This window comes from Tachyglossus aculeatus, chromosome X1 (assembly GCF_015852505.1).
Source record: "Tachyglossus aculeatus isolate mTacAcu1 chromosome X1, mTacAcu1.pri, whole genome shotgun sequence".
Classification (NCBI taxonomy): Eukaryota; Metazoa; Chordata; class Mammalia; order Monotremata; family Tachyglossidae; genus Tachyglossus; species Tachyglossus aculeatus.
The window spans coordinates 118,969,707-118,993,922 of record NC_052101.1 but is presented as its reverse complement, the minus strand read 5'-3'; the positions used below and the strand labels follow the sequence as shown (position 1 = coordinate 118,993,922).

Below are 24,216 nucleotides of genomic sequence, written 5' to 3'. Positions count from 1 at the left end.
AAGAAAAATAGCAAAGAGGAAACTAGACTTCCCCAGGAGAAGACAACTTGCAAGGAATTGAGTTGCCATATCGTTTTCCAGCCTTTATTTACTTTTAAAAAATTTGAACCGATTTCTCAACCTGTCATTTCATAACTTGCATTGGTATCCTAACTTGTTAAAAACGTTTTTCCAACCATCAGAAACATCCTTGGAGTTTGATAAGAAAAATACCAATGCCAGCATTTTGTGGAGAGTAAATCATTAGAACTATGGGCATGTAAAACTTTTTATGTTTCAAAAACTACTTTGTACTAAAAATTACAACATTTTGAGTTTTCTTCATGGCCAGAAAATCTTACAAGGACACAGGGTGTATTCATTGCTTTTTTTTGTTATTGTTGTTGAACTGAAATCTAGCACAATTCTCCCACTCAGTTTATGATCCTCAGTATAGTTCAACTTCATGAGAGTTTAAAGTAGAACCACCTGCTAAAGTAGAACAGGATCGATTTATTTTAAATCCTTTTGTCCCTGGGAGGAACCCTTCAAAGATCTGGGTCCTCTGACTGTCACCAAAGTTCCCTCAGAAAGAAAGACAGAATTTTCAGAAGCCACTGAATACAAATAGAAAATTCATTTTAAGTGCCATAAAATCTGTTTATGTTAAACCCCAAGAGGCAGTTGGCCTGAAAAACGAAGAGGATAGCAGTAGCATATTCAATCCGTTTCACTCAGAAATCCTCCCCTCTTGACTGGTGAGGTAACTACCCACCGTTTCCAGGCCTTCAGGGACTATGAAGCTGTTCACTAATTCGACTCCAGTTTAGCTCTGTTCAGCAGCATGCCAAGGGCAGCAAATCTCAGTAGGTGTTTAATAGAATAAATGCTAATGCTGGGTGGGGAAAACAATACGTTGGAATGCCCTGTTAATTGATCTAATCTGACCCACTGGGATCATCACCATGGCTATTTACTGAATACATCCTGTGTGCTGACCACTGTACTGGTCACGTCATTTGTTCGTATTTATTGAGCACCTACTGTGTGCAGAGCACTGTACTAAGTGCTTGGGAGAGTAAAATACGATGACACACAGACACATTCCCTGCCCACAACGAGCTTGCAGTCTAGAGACAGCACACGACAGAAGTAGAAGGTAAGGCCCCTGCTTTGGAAGAGCTTTCAATCTAATCAAGAAGGTAGGAGTCAGCGGGACCTGGGTTCTAGTCCCGGCTCTGCCACTTGTCTGCTGTATGACCTTGGGCATGTCGCTTAACTTCTCTGGGCCTCAGTTACCTCATCTGTAAAATGGGGATTAAGACTGTGAGCCCCATGTGGGACAGAGACTGTGTCCAACCTGATTAGCTTGTATCTATCCCAGTGTTTTCAACAGTGCTGGACAAATTCCACTATTATTATTATTAGACACAGCAAATGCATGGAATCATCTGATCCGACTGTATTTAATCTACCTCGGTGCTCAGTGCTTTAAGAAACGCCACTGTTATTATTGTTGTTGTCATTATTATTATTATCGTTATTACTATAATGGAAACTAAAGTAAAAACCCGTAACTAAAACAATAAAAAATGAGCAAAAATGGAGATGTCCTAAAGATGGCAGACGGGATTCCATTACTAGGATGGTGGAGATTAGTCGGGGAATTTCTCCTGGAGGAAGTGGTTTGTGTGCTCTGAGAGAATCATTCAATCAGTTGTACTTATTGAGTGCTTACTGTGTGCAGAGCACTGTACTAAGCGCTTGGGAGGGTCCAGTACAACAGAGTTGGTAGGCACGTTCCCTGCCTACAATGAACTTATGGTCTAGAGGGTGGTTTGAAATGCGTAGTGCATTGATGCGGTTCCCTGAGCTCCCCTCTCACTTTCCATCACACAATCATACAGATTTGAGAGAGCTTGTTTACTCTGTTTTGATTTACTCCAGGGCCTCTTGAGTGATTTTCCTGTCTCCTCCTGTCTTCCTCATCTCTCTTCCTGGTTATGACGCTGCAGGTTGCTTTGATGTTCTTGAGAGGGTTGTAATGGGGGTTCACTGACTGAGGGCAGTGAAACCTCTCCCGAATTAGGTAACCGAGTCTTGTTGTGGCAATAAACCCATCTGCTGTAGGAATGATCTTGTTTACTACTGCGTACACAAACTGCACAGCTAACAGGGAACCTGCCAATGCGTTAGAGAGAAACAAAGGAGGAAATGATTGAACAACAGAAGCAGCATGTCCCGGGAGTCAGGGGACCTGGGTTCTGATCCCCGCTCTGCCACTTGTCTGCTGCGTGACCTTGGGCGAGACGCTTAACTTATCTGTGCCTCAGTTACCTTGTCTGTAAAATGGGGAGTAAGACTTTGAGCCCTGTGGATAACGGGGACTGTGTCCAACTTGATTATCTTGCATCTCTCCCAGCGCTTCTTCCAATCAAAATGGGAAAATTCCCTTCAAAAATACTCCTGTCCTCACACAAACAAGATCATATCCAGCGCTTAGAACAGTGCTTTGCACATAGTAAGCACTTAATAAATGCCATCATTATTATCATTATCATGATCCATACGACTGACTATTTGCACATGTGTTGGCATAGGATCTTCTTAGGTTTCTCCTGCATATACTTGTAGAAATAGATGTACCAAGGTACACTAGTCCCTTACTAGTCACTTTCCTTGTAAGTAGCAGCCCAGCCCAACAAGAAATATTGCCTCAAAATTCCTTTTTGGGAACTAAAAGGTTCGTATTGGAGATAACATTATGTGGTTGATGTAATAATGCCCATCTCATAATGGTTGCCTGCCAATTGACAACAGGATTTCTTTCTTTACGGGTATTTGTTAAGTGTGACTGTGTTCCAGGTACTGTACTAAGTGCTGGGGTAGATACTAAGGAGGTTAGGTGCTAAGGAGGTTGGACACAGTCCATGTCCCACATGGGGCTTGGAGTCTTAATCCCCATTTTACAGTTGAGGTAAGTGAGGCACAGAGAAGTGAAGTGACTTGCCCAGGGTCACACAGCAAACAGGTGGTGGAGCCGGGATGAGAACCCAGGTCTTTCTAATAATTATTATGGTACTTGTTCATTCACTCATTCATTCGATCGTATTTATTGAGCGCTTACTGTGTGCGGAACACTGTACTAAGTGCTTGGAAAGTGCAATTCGGCAACAGATAGAGACAATCCCTACCCAACAATGGGCTCAGCGCTTACTATGTGCCAAGCACTGTTTTAGGCCCTGGGATAGGTACAAGGTAATCAAGTTGGACACGGTCCCTGTGCCACTTGGAGCTCACCCTCTTATCCCCAGATGAGGCCTAGAGAAGTGAAGTGACTTGCCCAAGGTCACACAGCAGACATATGGCAGAGCCGGGATTAGAACCCAGGTCCTTCTGACTCCTAGGCCCGTGCATTATCCTCCAAGCCACACTGCTTTTCCTTCTCACTCCCGGGACTTTAACCAATAGCTCAGCCTACTAGGTCAGATGTGTTTTGGGGGCCAATCTACACATGGAGCTCTCCAATTACTTGTGTCATTTCTGTTGACATGGACGGTGACCAAGAGACAGACATCTGGACTTTAATGCCACTTAGTCAATAAGCCCCAGGGAATATTACCGACCCAATGTACACATCCTAAAGCCGGGGTATATCTATTTCAAAGGGCTCAAAGAAATATATTCCATATTCCTTGTTTAAGTTTCAGAATGCATTTACTTTAAATATGAAATCACTCACCATCTGAAACATTCCAGACTGTAATGGATCGATCCTTTAACCCAGCATATATGTACATGTCATCTTTTGAGAAGCAAGCACACTGCATACCTTGGAAGGAGGAACTCTGTTAAAAATGATGATCTTGATTATTACCATAAAAGAAACCTAAATGGAGATTGATTTCTAGGAATCTTCCAAAGAAGCATTTATAATGCAGTAAGCTCACTGTGAGCAAGCAACGTGGCTACCAACTCTGTTGCACTGCATTCTCCCAAACGCTTAGTCCAGTGCCCTGCACACAGTAAGTGCTCAATCAATACCAGGGATTGATGGAACACTAGGTTTTGACCCCAACCTCAACCCCACAGCACTTACGTACATAGCCGTAATGTATTTACTTCTATTAATGTCTGTCTTCCCCCTCTAGACTGTAAGCTTGTTGTGGGCAGAGACCGTGTCTACCGACTCTGTTGTACTCTCCCAAGCGCTTAGGACAGTGCTCTGCACACAGTAAGCGCTCAATAAATACCACTGATGATGATGATTACAGGACTTGGGATGGAGACCTAGAGTGGAGAGGAGTCTAGGAGGTAATAATAACAATGATGGTATTTGTTAAGTGCTTACTATGTGCCAAGCACTGTTCTAAGCACTGGGGTAGATACAAGGTAATCAGGTTGTTCCACGCAGGGCTCACACTCTTAATCTTCATCTTCCAGATGAGGTAACTGAGGCACAGAGAGGTTAAGTGACTTGCCCAAAGTCACACAGCTGGTAAGTGGTGGCGCCGCGATTAGAACCCTCGACCTCTGACTCCCAAGCCCGTGCTCTTTGGCACTTGGAGGTTTGCAGAAAGAGCATTATCCAGTAATGATTCTTTCAACTCTGGATTTCCATCCAGTCTCAGGTTTTCTGACCCTTAATCTTATGGCATACTTACCTTATAGCACATCTCATGTTCCCATCTGCAGATCTCCAGGTCCCAAAGGCATTGCATAGACTCCTCAGAACCACTCACCGCCCACTTCTCTTTGTGGCTGATTTCTAAACAGGTGATTCTGTCCTTATGGGCTTCCAAGGAAAAAACTTTGGAATTTGGACAATCGTAAAGAAATAAGCCTCCATCCGTCATGCCATAGACCACACGGTAGTCAGCTAGGACAGCCACACTTGAAATCACAGCAGGAAGTTGAGTGCAAAACATGTAAGTGGGCCCATCGATCAGTGGATAGGGCTCTCCGGGTCTGATATCCAGCACAAGGACCATGTTGTCATACCCTATAACCACTCGTTCCTCCCCTTTGCTGAGGGCCATACAATTGACAGCTTTCTGACTTTCTGGGGGCGGAATGCACATTACGTCCTGCCTAGAGTTCAGTGGAAACACAAGGACGGTCCCCGATACCAGTCCTGTGAAGAGCAGTTTCAGCTGCCCTGCCACTTCTAAACATCTCACTTCATTTGAAGTGTCTAGAGCATCAACCTCCTCACCTGCAATAAAAAGAGAAAAAAAAGGCGGTGAATCATAGGCCTCTTTGGCTTTCTGGTGCGTAGCCTTTCACAGGGACGAATCGTACTCACCTTCCACTGAGTTCCAAACGGTGACTTTGTTTTTATTCCCAATCCGGGGGAAGTAGACATAATTTCCATTGTGAGATATTGCCGTACAGCCGGTGCGGTCCAGAAAATGTGCTGAGGGTTTGTGCTTTCGCGAATAAGTGAAATCCCAGACTTTGAATGATGATGACTCTTGGGAGGCCGATACTAAAATGTTTCCACACAGAGCAAACAATGTTACTGGCATGCCGGTGCTATCCAGAATATCCAACAGGGTCCCTTGCTCTGACAGACTCCATATCTGAAAAAAGTTAGAGCCACGAGAGGTCACGATCAGGTAGTTCATGAAATGCGTCTGTGCTGTAAATAAAGATGTGGAATGCGTCGGGGCAGAAGAGCTGTGAAAGAGATGGGGCCTGTGGACCTTAGCAGAACAGAGCCAAGGGCCCAGATGCAGATAAATGCAACTGAACTAACAGATCTCTTAATCCCCATTTTCCAGATGAGGTAACTGAGGCACAGAGAAGTTAAATGACTGGCCCAAAGTCACACAGCAGACAAGTGGCGGAACTGGGATTAGAACCCACGTCCTTCTGACTTCTAGACCCATGCTCTATCCTCCTCCCCCCCCACCCCCCGCTTTTTTTTAACTAAGGAGGGGTTCACGAAGTCTGAACCCAGACCCGTGGGACGGAAAAGATTTTCTGTAGAGGAGCACTGCTTGCCTATCAAAGCCAATTTGCTTGGCAGTTGATGTTGTTCTACGTTGCCTTTCATTTGTTTCCTCTTACCTGGATGATCTCATCATGAGAGCCAGTGACAATTACGTTGTTATCATGTCCAACCACAGCAGTTTCCACTATATTCTCATGCTCCAGATCCATGGCCATAAACCTCTGAAATGCCTTTGAATCAGCCACATATACCCGCACATATTTTCCAAAACCTGAAACGGTGAGGGACTAGTTAGGATTTTACTTTTCTGATCTGTAGAGTTTCAAAGGAATAAGGATTTGGAGCTCACTGTGAGCACGGAACATGTCCACCAACTTGGTTATATTGTCCCCTTCAAGCTCATAGTACAGCGCTTTGCATGCAGTTAGTGCTCAATCAATATGATTGATTGATTAAAATATGAAGGGGACAAACGGTAGGGTTAGGCACCTCAACCCTCTAGACTGTGAGCTCCTTATGGGCAGAGACTGTGTTGTTGTATCTTAATAATAATGATGGCATTTGTTAAGCGCTTATTATGTGTGAAGCACTGTTCTAAGCGCTGGAGGGGGATACAAGGTAATCAGGTTGTCCCACGAGGGGCTCACGGTCTTAATCCCCATTTTACAGATGAGATAACTGAGGCACAGAGAAGTTAAGTGACTTGCCCAAAGGTCACACAGCTGACAAGTGGCAGAGCAGGGATTAGAACCCACGACCTCTGACTCCCAAGCCCGTGCTCTTTCCACTGAGCCACGCTTCGTATGCTCCCAAGCGCTAAGTACACTGCATTGCACACAGTAAGCGCTCAATAAATTCCATTGAACGAATGAATTTCATTCATTCATTCGATCGTATTTATTGAGCACTTACTGTGTGCAGAGCACTGTACTAAGTGCTTGGGAAGTACAAGTTGGCAACATATAGAGACGGTCCCTACCCAACAGCAGGCTCACAGTCTAGAAGGGGGAGACAGACAACAAAACAAAACAAAACATATTAACAAAATAAAATAAATAGAATAAATATGTACAAATAAAATAAATAAATAGAGTAATAAATACGTACAAACATATATACATATATACAGGTGCTGTGTGGAGGAGAAGGGGGCAACGCGGGGGGGATTGGGAGGGGGAGGAGGGGGAGAGGAAGGAGGGTGAATGAACCTCCAAGGGTGCTTTCCATCAGGTGGGTCGTTGATGCTGTATATTAGTTTCCTTTTCTGGATAAGGAAGGGAGCTGGTTAGTTGTGGGCAGGGAACGTGTCTACCAACTCTATTATATTATATACTCCCAAGCGCTTGGTACAGTGCTCTGCACACAGTAAGCGTTCAAGAAATACCATTGATTGTTTCCTTCACTTATAAGGAGAGATCTGATTTTTTAGAACCAGAGATCAAGAATTGTATTCCTGATTTTATTGTATGCAACCATCTGGCAACCCCACCTTAAGTGAGACTAGACATTCCAGCAAATTAGATGAATATTGATGTATGAAACCCAATCAATCAATCATACTTACTGCGCACTTACTGTGTGTACTAAGAGATTGGGAGGGTATAATATAATGATAATTGTGGTATTTGTTAAGCACTTACTATGTACCAGGCACTGTACAAAGCGCTGGGGTAGTTACGTCTAGACCACTACACAAATCAAGTTGCAGCAACACAACACAAAGGGGGATTTTTATTGCAATATTATACAGATCTGCATGAGTGAGGACAGACGAAGTCTGTTGCCCTAAAAGCGGGCTCAACCTCATCACCGAAAGGTGGGATATGTAGGTATAGTCCGTAATGGGCATGGTGTTTCTTCACACTGAAAACTGGCTCCAAATAAGTATGGCTGCCGTTTTCTTAACAGAGGACAGGGTGTAGCTGAAATTGACAAGGGAAGGTGTGGCTGAAATTGAAGACGGGGAAGGATGTGGCTGAAGCATGATTTAGGAAAACCAGGTAGATTAATGCAAAATGGAGACTGAAAACAAAATGGAGTAAGGCCGGTGAAGAGTTCGTTTCCACACAAGGTTATCAGGTTGGACACAGTTCATGTCCCACATGGGGCTCACAGTCTTCATCCCCATTTTATAGATGAGTTAACTGAGGCACAGAGAAGTTAAGTGACTTACCCAAGGTCACACAGCAGACAAGGGGCAGAACTGGGATTAGAACCCAGGTCTTTCTGATTCCCAGCCCCGTGCTCTATCCTCTAGGCCAATAACAGAGTTGGTAGACATGTTCCCTGCTCGCAACAAACTTACAGTCTAGAGGGACTAAAGTTTGTTTGGGGATGGCATTTTTCATCTGCTAAGGATGAGAGAAGGAATTTTGGCATTAGGAAGAGTACCCCTTGTTTCTGGAGTGAAGCTACAGAGACCGACCAAGTAAGCGTCGAAGTAAAACTTGAAAATGACTCTTTGGTTGAAATACGTTAAAGAGATGAAAATGTAGGTGGGAACATTACATTGGTATTCTGATTCTGTTAAAGAATACCTTCTAGGTGACATTAACAGTCATTCTTTCCATCACACAGCTCTTATGAAATCTGGCAAGGCCTTTACCAAAGAGGAACCAAAGCCAAACTCTACCTGCAGCCAGAAAAGATTCATCTTGAGAAATTACGACAAATCTTACAGCAGCAGGAACCTTGTCCAGCAGACTATTTCCTTCAGAAGAAATCTGCATAAAAGATGAGACATAATATCAATCAATCGATGGAATTCATTGTGTTTACATTGTTCCAGAGCACTGTGGGATCAATACAAGCGGACTGAACACAGTGTCATTCCCACTCAGGCCTCGCAGTCTAAGTGTATCTACTTTTACCCCATTTTACAGATGAGGCAAGTGAGAGGCAGAGATCTTAAGTGACTCGCCCAATGTCACACAGCAAGCCTTTGTTAGAGACCTGGGTCTGAACAAGCAAATCTGGGTTTCCTTCTTCCCAATCCTATGTTCTTTCCACTGAGCCATGTTGCTTTCTGTCACACAACAAGGCATTACAATGTAAGCCTCTAAAGAGTAGAATCCTGTCTTATTGTGTATTTCTTTATTGCACTTAAACCAAGTGCTTTCAATAAGGGGGTCACATATGATATCAATACCATCATCTGGTACTTTTTTGAAGCAGCGTGACCTAGTGGATAGAGCATGGACCCAGGAGTCAGAAGGAACTGGGTTCTAATCCCTGCCCCACCACTTGTTTGCTGTGTGACCTTGGGCAAGTCACTTAACTTCTGTGCCTCAGTTCTCTCATCTGTAAAACGGGGATTAAGACTGTGAGCTCTATGTGGGACAAGGAATGCGTCCAACCCCGTTCATCTTGTATCTACCCCAGCACTTAGAATAGTGTCCAGCATATAGTAAGCTACTATTAATTAATTTTACATTTACTATCTCTTTCAAAGTGGAGGAGAGTATGTGAATGAATGTGTGTGCAAAGAGAAGGCAGGGGAATACAACTTTAGCAAAGAGATGGGGGGATATGTTACCTTATATTTAAGCATTAAACACTGTCCTATTGGTCTGTGGGTGTAAATGTAAATTAGTTTCATCATAGTGAGTACGCTGCTCCCTGTAGATGGAGGATTGGTGAAGGTGAAGTTCCTTGGGGGCAGGAAAAATGCCTAAGCAGTTTGGTCTAGTGGACGGAGCACAGGCCAGGGAGTCAGTGGTTCTAATCCTTCCCTGCCACTTGTCTGCTTTTTGACCTTGGGCAAGTCACCTACCTTCTCTGTACCTCAGTTTCCTCATCAGTAAAATGGGGATAAAATATCTGTTTGCCCTCACTTTTAGACTGTGGGCCCTGTGTGGGACAGGGACTGTATCCGATATCTTCATATTATATCTACCCCTTCACTTAGTACAGTGTCTGGCACACAGTAAGTGTTTAAATACAATAATGATAATAATAATTGTTAGTACTTGTTATTATGGTAGTAGGTACTTGAGGAATGTACATTACATAATATTAATATTACATACTACACGTACTAATATTAATGTACGTTCCCCAAGCACCTAGTACCATAGTCTCTGCACACAGTACAGTACAGTGCTGCAGTTGACGATGTAGAAGATGAAAATTAACAGTTTTTTTACCCCAAATCTTGTGACAACCCATGCACATTCTGGTGGGATCAGCAATTGCTTTTCAAGTTTTGCTGTATTACTTAAGGGTCAGTGACAAAGGAACAGAACAGTAACTACTCTGTTAAGAATGCAGTTAATTAAAAGGAACACAGTGTCTGGATGACAAACCTATGAGAAGTATCTTGGCTAATGCCTGTACTGGCATGATTTTATTGAGGTGAGTTGTTAGCGATAATAAATACCCTGCAAAATTTTTCTGTCCTCCTCCTAGAGTACCGATCCACTGAAACTGACTTACTCTACAACTGGCAAGTCAAACAGGGCCATGTGTTTAAATTGCCGCCAATTACTAATCAATTATTTGTAAGATAATTAGCAACCTAATATAGTGTTTTTATTATTAGATTGAACAAAAGGAAATGAAGTAGTGAAAAGAACCAGGTAGAGTCATTTCCTGCAGATACAGTGTTAGTGAGCGGGACTTCTAAGGGCCAGAGACTGAGTTCAGATTTGGGGAGAGGAAAAGGAGAAAAGGAAAAGAACAGAAAAGAGACAGGGAGGAGTGAGAGAACTGAAGAGGAGAGAGGTGCAGTCTAGGGGGTGAGGGGAAGAGAATAACAGACAGAGAGTAGAGAGGGAGACTGAAAGGAGAGAGAGAGAGAGAGATCAAGGAGAAAGACAAAAGAGAGGCAATGAAAAGAGAGAGGAGAAGGATACCCACAACGGAGAAATGAACATGCACAAACACGCATGATTTTTCCCTTCAGCCAGTCAGAACCATTCAGGAGAGACATGGTGAGGATTACCCTTCTCCCACCTCTGCCTGTAATCCAGCATTTGCGCAGAAGTGGAGATGCTGCCAGGCGCCCTCTGGTTAGGGGTTTCAGGTTAGGGGGCCACTGTGAACAGAAAGGAACCCCCAAACCCCACAGAAAGCCCCAGAATCAGCAGCAGCAACATCTCCAGCCTCGAGAAAGAAATTGGGCTGCAGGGAAAGGTGGAACAAGCAATCTCCATGTGTCTTTCTCCTTCCATCCCACTTTTTCTTCATAGTATTTGTTAAGGGTTTACTATGTGCCAGGCACTGTACTAATCGCTGGGCAAGATACGAGATAATCAGGATAGACACAGTCCCTGTCCCACATGGGGCTCACAGTCTTAATCCCCATTTTGCAGAGGAGGAAATTGAGGCACAGAGAAGTGACTTGCCCAAGGTTGCACAGCAGACAAGCGGCAGAGCTGGGATTAGAACCCATGACCTCTGACTCCCAAGCCCATGCTCTTTCCACTAGGTCATGCTGTTTCTCATGATTTGGCATAGGGTGGTAAATAACTTGGAACTGGGAATTAACCTTATAATTATTTACTGTATTTTTAAATATTTGAACATTCTAGAACTATTCATTCAGGAAAATGGTAATACATACCAAAGAGAGGGAACCATTGCTGAAACCAACTACTACTTTCTCTTGCTTCTGGATCAAGATCCCACAGGACGGTGTTTCTTCTTTTAGAGTAGACAGATGTTGCCTCGTTTGAAACTTGCCAGTCCTGCTATCCCAGAGACTTACAATTCCTCCTTTAGAAACCATCATCACCACTTCACTGCAGGCAAATACGACCGCAATTACCCAGATATCTAAAGGATCCTCCAAAATGCGGAAAACCAGTTCTGCAGTTTCCAGATTCCAGGCATTCACCTGGTAGAAATGATGAAAAGAGACCAAGTCGTTGGTACATAACCCAAAGCAGAAATCCACCAATAGCAAAATTCAGGATTTTCCCATTTGTAGATTGTTTTAATTTTTCCTTCAAATTTTTCTTAATTTGAACATAACCTTTTGGTTTTTTGTAAGCAACAGTCATTCCCCATTAAAACCAAGGCTTTTCTGCAATAGCACTATTGGAGTGTAGTGTTAGTATCCTTGGCTGCACTCATCATTATCAGTGGTACTTATTGAGCGCTAACTGTGTGCAGAGCACTGTACTAAGTGCTCGGGAGAGTACAATACAGCAGAGTTGGTGGACACGTTGCCTGCCCGTAATGAGATTACCGTCTAGAGGGGGAGACAGACATTAATAGGAATAAAGAAATTACGGTTATGGACATAAGTGCTGTGGGGCTGGGAAGGGGGACTGAATATAAGGGAGCAAGTAAGGGCTTTGCCATTTGGGCACTGTGAGCAGTGCAATCTAATGTAGTGTATTCTGTTCTGTGTGTTGACTGTGTGCGCGCCCACACACACACACACACACACACCCCACACCACCCCTCCCCCCCACTGCGTTTTAGAGCTACCCCTCACCTAGATACACACAGCTCACCTTGACTTCTACGTGAACCTCAGAACTTGACTTCTAAGTGAACCTCAGAACAAGTCAACATAATAGCATTGCTGGGAAATAACAATACAGAGTTTGGCATATAGCAATCAAGTGGTTCAGCAAAGGGCAAACTTCAAGAATTTAAATCTGGCAGTTACATTTGTTGAAGTGTCTGGACCCGGGTAGAACATCAGGTCAACATATGCAAAGCTTTCGGAGGGCAATTATGTTTTTTATGTAGACATAGGTTAGCATTTGATGAATCAAATTCATAATCAAGTGCTTAGTAAAGTGCTTTGCACACAGTAAGGGCTCAATAAATACGACTGAATGAATGAATGATCATGTATTATTGCTGCATATCCTCATTGTCATTTGATCGTGTAAGTTACTAAACAGTGTTGACTTTGTATCTTTATCACTTTAAAAATATAGATTCATATTGTCAGTTGATTTTTTTGGATCTCTGGAAGGCATTAATATGCTTTTACCTTATTTCTTATGGAAAACCATACCTCATTAGCACTCTGTCACAAAACATAACATGTTTTCATAGCACCAATTAGGATTTCTATTCTAACCAGAGTATAGCAGTACTAGGCAACCCCAGTATTATCTGGAGCCATGACTCTTTGGATCTTACACGTATTTAAATTCTATCCGAATATTTCTATATTGTGTATTGTGATTGTGAAATCACATATGATCTCAGCTTTACTTTAGAGTCAGGTTATTTTTGTTACCTTTGAGCCAGATGCTGAGTACACAATACCGTTCTTTTCGTCCAAATGAAGACAACAGAAATTTCTCTCCCCTGAATTTACAGAGCCTCCATCCCAGATGGCATACTTCTCTGTGCCGGAGACCAAATTCCACGTGCGCAATGTGTGATCCGTGGAAGATGAAATGGCATAGGTCCCTTCTCCAAATACTTTTACACACTGCACCGCTCCTATAACACAGCAGGAAGGATTGTTGGCAAACTTGGGAACACTGTAAACTTTCAACCACCAGAAATCTCCTTGGCTTTGAAATAGATTTTTATCTTCTCGAAAAGGGAAGCAGCGTGGTCTAGTGGAAAGAGCCCTGGCCTGGGAGTCAGAAGACCTGGGTTCTAATCCCAGCTCCATCACTTGTCTGCAGTGTGATCTTGTCAAGTCACTTCACTTTTCTATGCCTCAGTTCCCTCATCTGCAAAATGGGGATTCAGTATTTGTTCTCCCTCCTTCTTAGATTGTTAGCCCCTCATGGGACCTGATTATCTTGTCTCTACCCCAGTGCTTAGTACAGTGCTTGGCATATAGTACCACAATTATCATTATTATTATAAAATGTTCAAAGAGAAATCAAAACTTGGTTGGTTGGGTCTTGCATTAAGTACTGCATTGTGTGGTATAATACATTATAATTATTATTATTATTATTATTATTATTATTATTATTATTATTGTGGTAGTTGTTAAGTGCTTGCTATGTGCCAGGCACTGTTCTAAGCACTGGGGTAGATACAATATAATTGGGTTGGACACAGTCCCTGTCCCATACAGGGCTCACAGTCTTAATCCCCATTTTCCAGAGGAGGGAACTGAGGCACAGAGAAGTTAAGCGACTCACCCAAGGTCACACGGCAGACAAGTGCTGGGGTCAGGATTAGAACCCATGACCTTCTGACTCTCAGGCCCATGCTTTATCCACTAGGCCATGATTATAAAAGGTATATATTATTATATGGTATATAGTGTAGAACCATGACGATCCCCAACTCTAAATTAGGTGGTCAAGTTGAAAATTACCAAGAGTTTCTTGGTGTTTTTTGAAAAGGCTGTTTTCGTTGGGAGCCATGGGAGGAAGAGGAAGTTAATCTGCATCTAGCTGCTGATTTCAGTGTGCTTCTGGGGGTGGGTGGGTCTTGTGGCACCTTAGCATAAAATCTGATGAAAAGGCGGTTTCAGGAAACCACTCTTCTAGACTTCACCTGTGTGCCCGGTTAAGATGTGAACCACCTGATTATCCTGCATGTTCCACACAACCAAGGTCCCATCTTCTGACCCAACTACCAGTAGCTCGTTAGCCGAACTCCACTCCATTGCTGTGATGCCTGGAGAATAGACACAAATATGAAGGCACATTTTCGACATACTGAAAAACAAGGGCTACAGTGCAGCTGCAGCGGGCAGGAAGTGTGTCTATGTGGGACAGGGACTGTGTCCAACCTGATTACCTTGTATCTGCTCCAGCGCTTAGAACAGTGCTTGGCACATAGTGAGCGCTTACCAGATACCATCATTATGATTAAGATAGTCCTTTCCAGGAAGTCCTGGGTTGGATTAAGCCAATTGGAATCAGATCACATAGCCGTAATTTCTTTATTTCTATTAATGTCTAGAGGGGGAAACAGACTGTAAACTCCTTGTGGGCAGGGAATGTGTCTACAAAGTCTGTCGTATTGTTCTGTCTCGGGAACTTAGTCCAATGATCTGCACACAGTAAGCGCTCAATAAATACCATTGATAGATTGATTGACTGTAGAGTCCATATATGAAGCTCATTCATTCAATCATATTTATTGAGCGCTTACTGTGTGCAGAGCACTGTACTAAGCGCTTGGGAAGTACAAATCGGCAATACATAGAGACGGTCCCTACCCAACAACGGGCTCACAGTCTAGAAGGGGGAGACAGGCAACAAAACAAAACATGACCTAGGGGCATGAAAATTGTCTCCAGCGAATCTGCTTCCTATGCATTAATATAGTTGGAGATTTTATTTACCAATGTAAACTTATCCCACCCGTAAACTCAGTGTAGCTAATATGAATTATATTCCTGAAGAGATGGGATTGGGTTAAACTGCATTCCCCACAGTGTCAGATTTACCAGGATTTGGGGAGAGAGGCTCAGTACTGCCCTAGCTGAGGCATCAGATTTGAATATGATCAGAGGTTTGGGGTTTCTTCGAGGGACTCTGTTCAGTGCTTACTATGTTTCAAACACTGTTCTAAGCACTGGGGTAGGTACCAGAAAATTAGGTCGGACACAGTCCCAATCCGACCTGGGGCTCACAGTCTAAGTAGGAGGGAGAACAGGTATTTAATCACCATTTTACAGTGGAGGAAACTGAGGCACAGAACTGAAGCGACTTGCCCAGGATCACACAGCAGGCAATTGGCAGAGCTGGGATTAGAACCCAGGTCTTCTGACTCCCAAGCCCGTGTTCTTTCCACTAGGCCACGCTGCTTCTCCAAAATCAAGTTCCTGGGTAATACTGTACATTCAGCAGCAGACAGATCGATCTTCCGGCTCCAATTTCCACGGGTTACCATGGTTAAACCATCTGCCGTTCCTCCTTTTAAATCCCAAGTACCTTGAACTCCTATTTGAAGTGGCCTACTACTTTGGTCCACCTTTGGGACAGGCTCATTACTAGTATTTATAGCTTGTAATTGTTCTGTCGCCTGAGCATCTGAGATCTGCTTCCAGTCAGTATGAAGCAATGAGGGGCAGCCCTGAGAGTTCCCAAAGGAACTCAGTGACGGCAGATGGAAATCCCAGAGTGTGTTAAGGGAAAACTACATTTTCCCAGCTACAGAAACTATATTAAGGAGCTGCCAGGAGATTAGTAAAAGTCATGAAAAACCAGGAAACCTGCAGCAGCTAGTAAGGCCACAAGTCAATCAATTGATTTTTTAAAAAATGTTGAACGCTCACTACGTGCCATACTATGTACTATGTCCATCTAGACAGAGTAAGCTTATTGTGGGGAGGGAATGTGTCTGTTATATTGTTTTGTCTTACTCTCCCAAGCACTTAGTATGGTGCTCTGCACACAGTAAGTGCTCAATAAATATGATTAATTGTCAGGCACTGTACTAAGCGTAGGGGTAGATACAATATAATCAGATTGGACACAGTCCCAAGCCCACATAGGGCTCACAGTTTTAATCCCCAATTTCCAGGTGAGGTAACTGAGGCACACAGAAGTGAAGTGCCTTGCCCACTGTCACACAGCAGACCAGAATTAGAACCCAGGTCCTTATGACTCCCAGACCTGTGCTCTTTCCACTCAGCCACCCAGCTTCTTGATCAATGGTATTAATCAAGTGCTTATCATGTGTAAAGCGCTGTACTGAGCACTTGGGAGAGTACAATACAACAGAATTAGCAGACACATTGCCTGCTCATAATGAGCTTCCAGTCTAGAGAGGGAGACAGACATTAATCTACATAAAGAAGTGATTTGTAATATATAATTTAAAGATATGTACGTAAATGCTGTAGAGTTGAGGATAGGGTGAATATCAAATACCCAAAGGTCACAGAACCAAGTGTAAGTGTCCAATAGACCTTCCTATTTGGAGTTTGTGTAATAAACATAATTATGGTATTTGTTAAGTGCTTACTATGTGCCAAGCACCGTACTAAGCGCTGGGGTGGATACAAGCAAATCGGGTGGGACACAGTCCCTGTCCCACATGGGGCTCACAATCTCAATCCCCATTTTATAGAGAAGCAGCATGGCTCAGTGGAAAGAGCACGGACTTTGGAGTCAGAGGTCATGGGTTCAAATCCCTGCTCTGCCAATTGTCAGCTGTGTGACTTTGGGCAAGCCACTTAACTTCTCTGTGCCTCAGTTACCTCATCTGTAAAATGGGGATTAAGACTGTGAACCCCCCCGTGGGACAACCTGATCACCTTGTAACCTCCCCCATGCTTAGAACAGTGCTTTGCACATAGCAAGTGCCTAATACATGCCATTATTATTATTGTTATTATAGATGAGGTAACTGAGGCCCCGAGAAGTGAAGTGACTTGCCCAAGGTCACACGGCAGACAAGTGGTGGAGCCGGGATTAGAACCTATGACCCTCTGATTCCCAGGCCCGTGATCTATCCACTAAGCCATGTAAACGGGGCTTTGAGAGTTCAGGAGGCCTACCTTGGTGACATCCAGTTAGTGTTATGCGGAGAGGTCCGTTTGGAGGCTGGAAAAATCCACATTCAGGGATCAGGACGGGATGGGGGCGGGCACTGAACCAACTCAGGCATTGATGGCAGAGCTGCCCAATCAGAGATGGGTAGAGTGATGAAAAAGAATGCAGCCGGGCCAGAATCTCCGTGTAGAAACAGCTCACATCTAAAGGAAGTATACAGTTCATTAGAATGGAGTGGGCCAACAGTTGCCCCAAGCCTTTGCTTTTTTTTATGGTATTTATTATGTTCTTATTATGCGCCAGGCACTGCACTAAGCGCTGGGGTAGATACAAGCTTCTCGGGTTTGACACAATCCATGTCCTACATGGGGTTTACAGTCTTAATCCCCATTTTCTACATGAGGGAACTGAGGCGCAGAGAGGTTGAGTGACTTGGCCAAGATGACACAGCAGACAAGTGGTGGAGTCACAATTAGAACCCAGGTCCTAATCCCTGTAGACAGACCATTGCCTGGGGCTCTTCTTAGTTGCCCCAGACCATTCCTGCCCTTCGAGAACAAAGGAAAAGCATATGTCTCTCAGACTTCATGTCCCTGCAGGACTACCCAACACCTTCCAGCCCGCATTTCGACTCCTTAAACCCAAACCCTGATGCCATAATGAGCCTGACTACTCTTTGCCACTCTGAAGCAACACAGAAAAACACGTCGTTGAGCTCTCCTTGATCATCTAACTTGTTTTTGGCCACCTTCCAGCAGTGAGAAGGCCTCTAGTGGATCTTCTAGGCCACTCAGTGCAAAATGTTTTAGAGGTTAAATTGCCATGGGCTGAGCAAAAAGGGCCTCAATTCTACATTACTCAATTTTGGGTTTTAGTTTCTGGCCCTGAGATCTTACACCATCCTCTCTGTTTACTGACACCTAGTATTCTGCACAGAGCATGGTAGTTGGCACTTGGTAGCGTGCAATTAAAGTAGAAAACACATGTTTCTTGCCCTGCTGGAGCTTACGGTCTAAGGAGAGAGACAGATAGACACCGACTTTATATACAGGAGAGCTCCATGGTACAACCAGGTTATGGTCCTTTAGTGAATATAGCCCGGGCCTGGGAATCAGAAGGACCTGGGTTCTAATCACCGCTCTACCACTTGTCTGCTGTGTGACTTTGGGCAACTCACTTCACTTCTCTGTGCCTCAGCTCTCTCAACTGTAAAATGGGGATGAAGACTGTGAGCCCCGTGTGGGACAGGGACTGTGTTCTTCCCTTCTCTGTGCCTCAGCTCTCTCAACTGTAAAATGGGGATGAAGACTGTGAGCCCCATGTGGGACAGGGACTGTGTTCAACCTGATTAGCTTATATCTACTCCAGTACTTAGAACAGTGCTTGACACTTAGTATGCGCTTAACAAATACCATCATTATTATTAAATGCGGTTGTACTGTGGAGTCAGTTTTCCCCTAGGCTTACATGCAATTAGTTAGGATCTGTTCCACAATCAGCTGAAGTGGGACAGTTGAGCACTGCATCTAAGTAAAAATACATTATAAATAATAATAATAATAATAATGGTACTTGTTAAGTGCTTACTATGTGTCAAGCACTGTTATAAGCGCTGGGATGGATACAAGTTAATCAGGTTGGAGACAGTCCCTGTCCCACATGGTACTCACACTACTAATCAGTGGAAGGAGCCCGGGCTTGGGAGTCAGAGGTCATGCGTTCTAATCCTGGCTCTGCCACTTATCAGCTGTGTGACTTTGGGCAAGTCACTTAATTTCTCTGTGCCTCAGTTACCTCATCTGTAAAATGGGGATTAAGATTGTGAGCCTCACGTGGCACAACATGATCACCTTGTATCCCTCCAGCGCTTAGAACAGTGCTTTGCACTTAGTAAGCACTTAATAAATACCATCATTATTATTATTATTATTCATTCATCCAATCCTATTTATTGAGCACTTACTGTGTGCAGAGCACTGTACTAAGCGCTTGGGAAGTACAAATCGGCAACATATAGAGACGGTCCCTAACCAACAACAGGCTCACAGTCTAGAAGGGGGAGACAGACAACAAAACAAAACAAGTTATCGGGGTCCCGGCGCTGTGGAGTGGGGAGGGGGCTGTCCTTCTGGTCTCCCCTGCAGACTTTCCCCTCCATCTCCCCCTGCCCACCCCCCGGGAAGCAGCATCGAGGAGGGGGTCGGTGGGGCAGTCCTGGGGCTGGAGGGGCGATCCCCGGGCCACCCCTCCCCCAGCTGAACCCCAGAACCCCTCATTCATTCATTCAATCGTATTTATTGAGCACTTACTGTGTGCAGAGCACTGTACTAAGCGCTTGGGAAGTACAAGTTGGCAACATATAGAGACAGTCCCTACCCTCCCCCAATTGGCCACCAGCCGGGCCCAACTGAGCCGAGCCGAACCCAACCAAGCCGAGCCTAATCGACCCAAAGATGATCCAGTCCAGCCGAATGGAGCCCAACTGAGCCGAGTCGGGCTGGGCTGAGCCGAGCCAAGTTGAGTTGAGGCCCAACCGAGTCGAGCATGGTCCTGCCAGGGCAGCCCAGCCCAGCCAAACCTGCTCGGGCTGAGCCATGACGGGCCGGGCCGAGCTGAGATGTGCTGTGACGGGCTGAGCCAAGCCCAACTGAGCCGAGCAAAGGGCCAACCTCGGGGCAGCCGAGCCGAGTCGAGCCACACTGAACCGAACCCAACCAAGCCGAGCCATGTTTGAGGCTGTAACAAAACCACACCTCGTGTCTCCCAGGGTCCCTGGCCCAAACCTCTGTTTTTTTCTTACGTTCCTCAAACGAGATAAGGAAAATGGAGTCCAACGAATTCATCCTCGCTCCCTAGTCCGGTGCTAGAGTCTCACCTCTGTTACCTTCTTCCCCTGCCTTCTGCCTTTCAGCCTATCCTGGCCATGACCTTTCCTCTCAGCGATTGCCGAACACACTACTTTTGGTGTCTTATTTTCCTCCTTCTTCTCATCTTCGTCCTCCTTTTCCCATTTTACAGATGAGGAAACGGAGGCACAGAGAAGTGAAATGACTTGCCCCAGGTCACACAGGTGACACGTAGCAGAGCCAGGATTAGAACCCATGATCTTCTCCCTTCTAGGCCTGTGCTCTATCCAGTAAGCCCACACTGCTTCTTCTAAACCTCTTCCCACCACGTCCTTCCCTCATCCCAAGCCTTCTTCCTGCCCGCCCCTGTTCCCAGCTGTTTTCCTATCGCAGCTTGCCCCTCCACTTGTTTCTTTTGGTCCCCTCCCGCTGCCACACTCCAATTTTTTTTTTAATTAATTAATTAATGTACACATGGGAACAGGGATGGGGATGGAGGGACAGGCAATTCTGAACAGGGGTGATGGCGACAGCACCAGCAGCTTGGGAGAGGACTGCATTGTGTCCAACCTGATTGACACAAACACTTAGAAGAGTGCTTGGCACATAGTATGGGCTCAGCAAGTGCCATTAAAAAAAGAGTAAATAAATCGATATACCCATAAATGTTAAGGGTAGTCAATAGATTAGACACTTCTAATGGTGAAGTTCACCTAGGAGTTCCAGTGTGGCTGAAAAATCCCAACCACAGTGGATGCATTAAAAGCTTGTCCTTTGTAGTTTTTTTTTTTTTTGGGGGGGGGGTATGTAAGAAAGCAAACAAAAAACCCAAACCATTGGACCCTAAAATGGTTGTCCCTTTTTGTGTTGTTGGGCTTAATGTTTGAAGCACATGGTGCTGTTTTCTCTTTTGCTTCCTTGTCTTTCCTTCCATGTGAAGCTTTTACTCAAACTGAACAACTCTCTTCTTGTTGACAGTGTGCCAAACCAGTCAGTCCTCAGCAATTAATGCCCAGTTTTTCACTGGGATGCAGCACTTTCTGAAGCTTTGGGTAGCCAGTGGGACGACCTGGTTGGAGAGGTGGGGATTAATCAGGAAATTAATTCCGGCTCCCCCACTTGTCTGCTGTGTGACCTTGGAAAAGTCGCTTAAGTTTTCTGTGCCTCAGTTACCTCATCTGTAAAATGGGGAGAGGGACGGCGTCCAACCCGATTTGCTTATATCTGTCCCAGCACTTAATACAGTGCCTGGCACATAGTAAGCCCTTAACAAATACTATTATTACTATTATTGTTGTCATTGTGCTTCCTAGAAGCGTTAGTTTTCTGGGAGGACTCTGAAGGTGGGAAGGGATGTGTTTTGAGGGAGAAGGGAATTCCATGCAGGGGGGAGGGTGTATCCAATGGGTTAGAGACTAAGGGTCAAGAGCAAGGTTCAGTTAGAAGGTTAGCTTGAGAGGAATGAATTTTGCAAGCTGGGGTGTAAGGGGAGAAGAGAGCAAAAAGGTAAGAAGAGAACAGCTGGTGGAAAGCTTTAAATCTACTGATCAGGAGTTTTTGTTTGGTGTGGAGGTAAATGGGTAACCATTGGAGGTAAATGGGTAACCATTTCTGAAGAAAGGAGTGATATGTTACCTTCCTGATTTTCGACTACAATCCAGCCCACACACTTCGCTCCTCTTATGCAACAAACCTACTCACTGTACCTCAATCTCATCTAGCTCACCGGTGACCCCTGGCCCAAATCTTGCCTCTGGCCTAGAACATCCTCCTTCTTCATATTCGACAGACAATCACTCTCCCCACTTCCAAGCCTTATTAAAATCCCATCTCTCCCAAGAGGTCTTCCCCAACTGAGCCTTAACTTTCCTCTTCTCTCACACCCTTCTGCGTTGTCCTTGCACTTGGATTTGCCCCCTTTATTCACCCCTCCATCAGCCCCACAGCACTTATGTCCATATCTGGAATTTATTTATTTATATCAATGTCTGTCTCCCTCTCTAGACTGTAAGCTTGTCATGGCAGGGAATGTGTCTGCCGACTCTGTGATATCGTCTTCTTCCAAGCTCTTAGTTCAGTGCTCTGCACACAGTAAGCAGTCAATAAATAAGATTGATTCATTCATTCATAATAACATTTTAGGAAGACCATCATCTGGACGAAAGAATGTAGGAGAGACCAAAGAGGGAAGAGGTTGGTGGCAGGGAAGCCAGTAAGGAGGTCCATGCCATGATCCAGCCAGGAAGTGACGAGAGTTTGGATCTGGGTTGTAGCCATAAGGGTGGAAAGGAAGAAACAGATCTGGGAAATACTGTGGAGCAAAACCCAGCAGGATTTAGACAGACTGCAACTAGAAGAGGGAAGGCAGAGAGGAGCCATAGATGGTATCAAATTGTGAAGCATATATTGGCGAGGAGAAATGTCATGCCTTTTAGACTGTGAGCCCACTGTTGGGTAGGGACTGTCTCTATATGTTGCCAATTTGTACTTCCCAAGTGCTTAGTACAGTGCTCTGCACACAGTAAGCGCTCAATAAATACGATTGATGATGATGATGATGCTGCCTTTAAAAATCTCTCACCTCTCCTCAGCGCTTCCCCCCCCCCCCAAAAAAAAAAGAACAATAAAACGTTTTGGGCATTTGTTGAGTAATAAAACTTGCAACACAGTATTGGGTAATAATTCAGATATATTTTTGAGGGATCTAATAGTAATAATGATGGTATTTGTTAAGCATACTAAGCGTTGGGGCACATATAAGACAATCAAGTCAGGCACAGTCCTTGTCCCCCACAGAGCTCATGGTCTAAGTAGGAGAGAGAACAGGCATTGAATTCTGTTTTACAGATGAGGAAACTGAGGCCCAGAGAAGTGAGTTGCCCTTCTCTAGGAAGCAGCATGACTTAGTGGCTAGACCACAGGCCTTGGAATTAGAAGGACCTGGGTTCGAACCCCAGCTCTGCTACATGTCTGCTGTGTGACCTTGGGCAAGTCACTTCACTTCTCTGTGCCTCCGTTACCCCAGCTGTAAAATGGGCAGAAGAGTGTGAGCCCCATGTGGGATGGGAACTGTGTCCAACCTGATTAACCTGTATTATCCTCAGTGCTTAGAAGAGTGCTTGGCACATAGTAAGCCCTTAACAAGTACCATAATTACTCTTCTTATTATTATTTTCTGGGGACAGTTCTGCAGCCCTGACCGAAGCTAGCCCTCTCAGAGTAGCAGAGAGAAAATGATGCAAGATGAGAATATGGAAAATAGAATACTGACTAAAAATGGAGATTTTCAAGTAATAAGAATTAGCATTAGACACCGATCTGCAAGAGAAATCACCACAAGAGAAAATATAAATTTCCACTGGCTATTTGGCTAGGAGCCTGAGTTGATGGGTTTTGTGGCGATCTGATGGTGTAGACTTACCAATGCCATCTCTACTGGCAATTGTAGATCTTGCAAGCTGGATGGCATCTCTCACAAGCTGTAGCTCAGGACTATCAATGCGCCCAGCACAAAGGGCAAAATCTTCTAGGATACTAGGGATTCCACTGGAAATCATCCTACATGAAATCCAATTCATGTTACCTGCAGAGGAAAGTAACAACTGCTAGAAAGAAAGTGTTTAGTACCATGCTCAGAGCACAAGCAGCCCTCAATAAGCACCATTGATTGATTGATTGATTGAAGATAGGACTTTCACCTGGATGTGACTTAATCCTGTGGTTTAGCTCCAGTGAACTACCATGCTCCAGCCATCAATCAACCGTATTTATCGAGCACTGACTGTGTGCAGAGCACTATACTAAGTGCTTGGGAGAATGCAATAGAAGAAGAAACAATCCATGTCCCCAAGGAACTTACCACCTAGCAGGGGAGATAGACATAAAATTATTTACGCATAGGAGCAGCATGACCTAGTGGATAGAACCTGGGCCCGGCAAGCAGAAGGACATATCTATTCTATTTATTTTATTTTGTTAATATGTTTGGTTTTGTTCTCTGTCTCCCCCTTCTAGACTGTGAGCCCACTGTTGGGTAGGGACTGTC

The 24,216-nt window shown here is 44.4% G+C and overlaps 1 protein-coding gene across 1 annotated transcript in view; it reads right to left on the bottom strand.

Annotated features, from left to right (window-relative positions):
* Positions 1–1,788: 1,788 nt before the first annotated feature.
* Positions 1,789–24,216, bottom strand: part of NWD1 (NACHT and WD repeat domain containing 1) — a 46,160-nt gene continuing 23,732 nt past the window's right edge. Inside the window, exons 8-18 of the mRNA XM_038740310.1 lie at positions 23,593–23,754; positions 17,331–17,528; positions 14,372–14,494; positions 13,140–13,348; positions 11,499–11,771; positions 8,568–8,658; positions 6,052–6,206; positions 5,285–5,561; positions 4,644–5,194; positions 3,722–3,827; positions 1,789–2,160 (exon numbers count right to left, since the gene is read on the bottom strand). Of these exons, the coding sequence (XP_038596238.1) occupies positions 1,871–2,160; positions 3,722–3,827; positions 4,644–5,194; positions 5,285–5,561; positions 6,052–6,206; positions 8,568–8,658; positions 11,499–11,771; positions 13,140–13,348; positions 14,372–14,494; positions 17,331–17,528; positions 23,593–23,754 (2,435 nt within the window). The 3' untranslated portion in view covers positions 1,789–1,870. The remainder of the gene's footprint in view (positions 2,161–3,721; positions 3,828–4,643; positions 5,195–5,284; positions 5,562–6,051; positions 6,207–8,567; positions 8,659–11,498; positions 11,772–13,139; positions 13,349–14,371; positions 14,495–17,330; positions 17,529–23,592; positions 23,755–24,216) is intronic.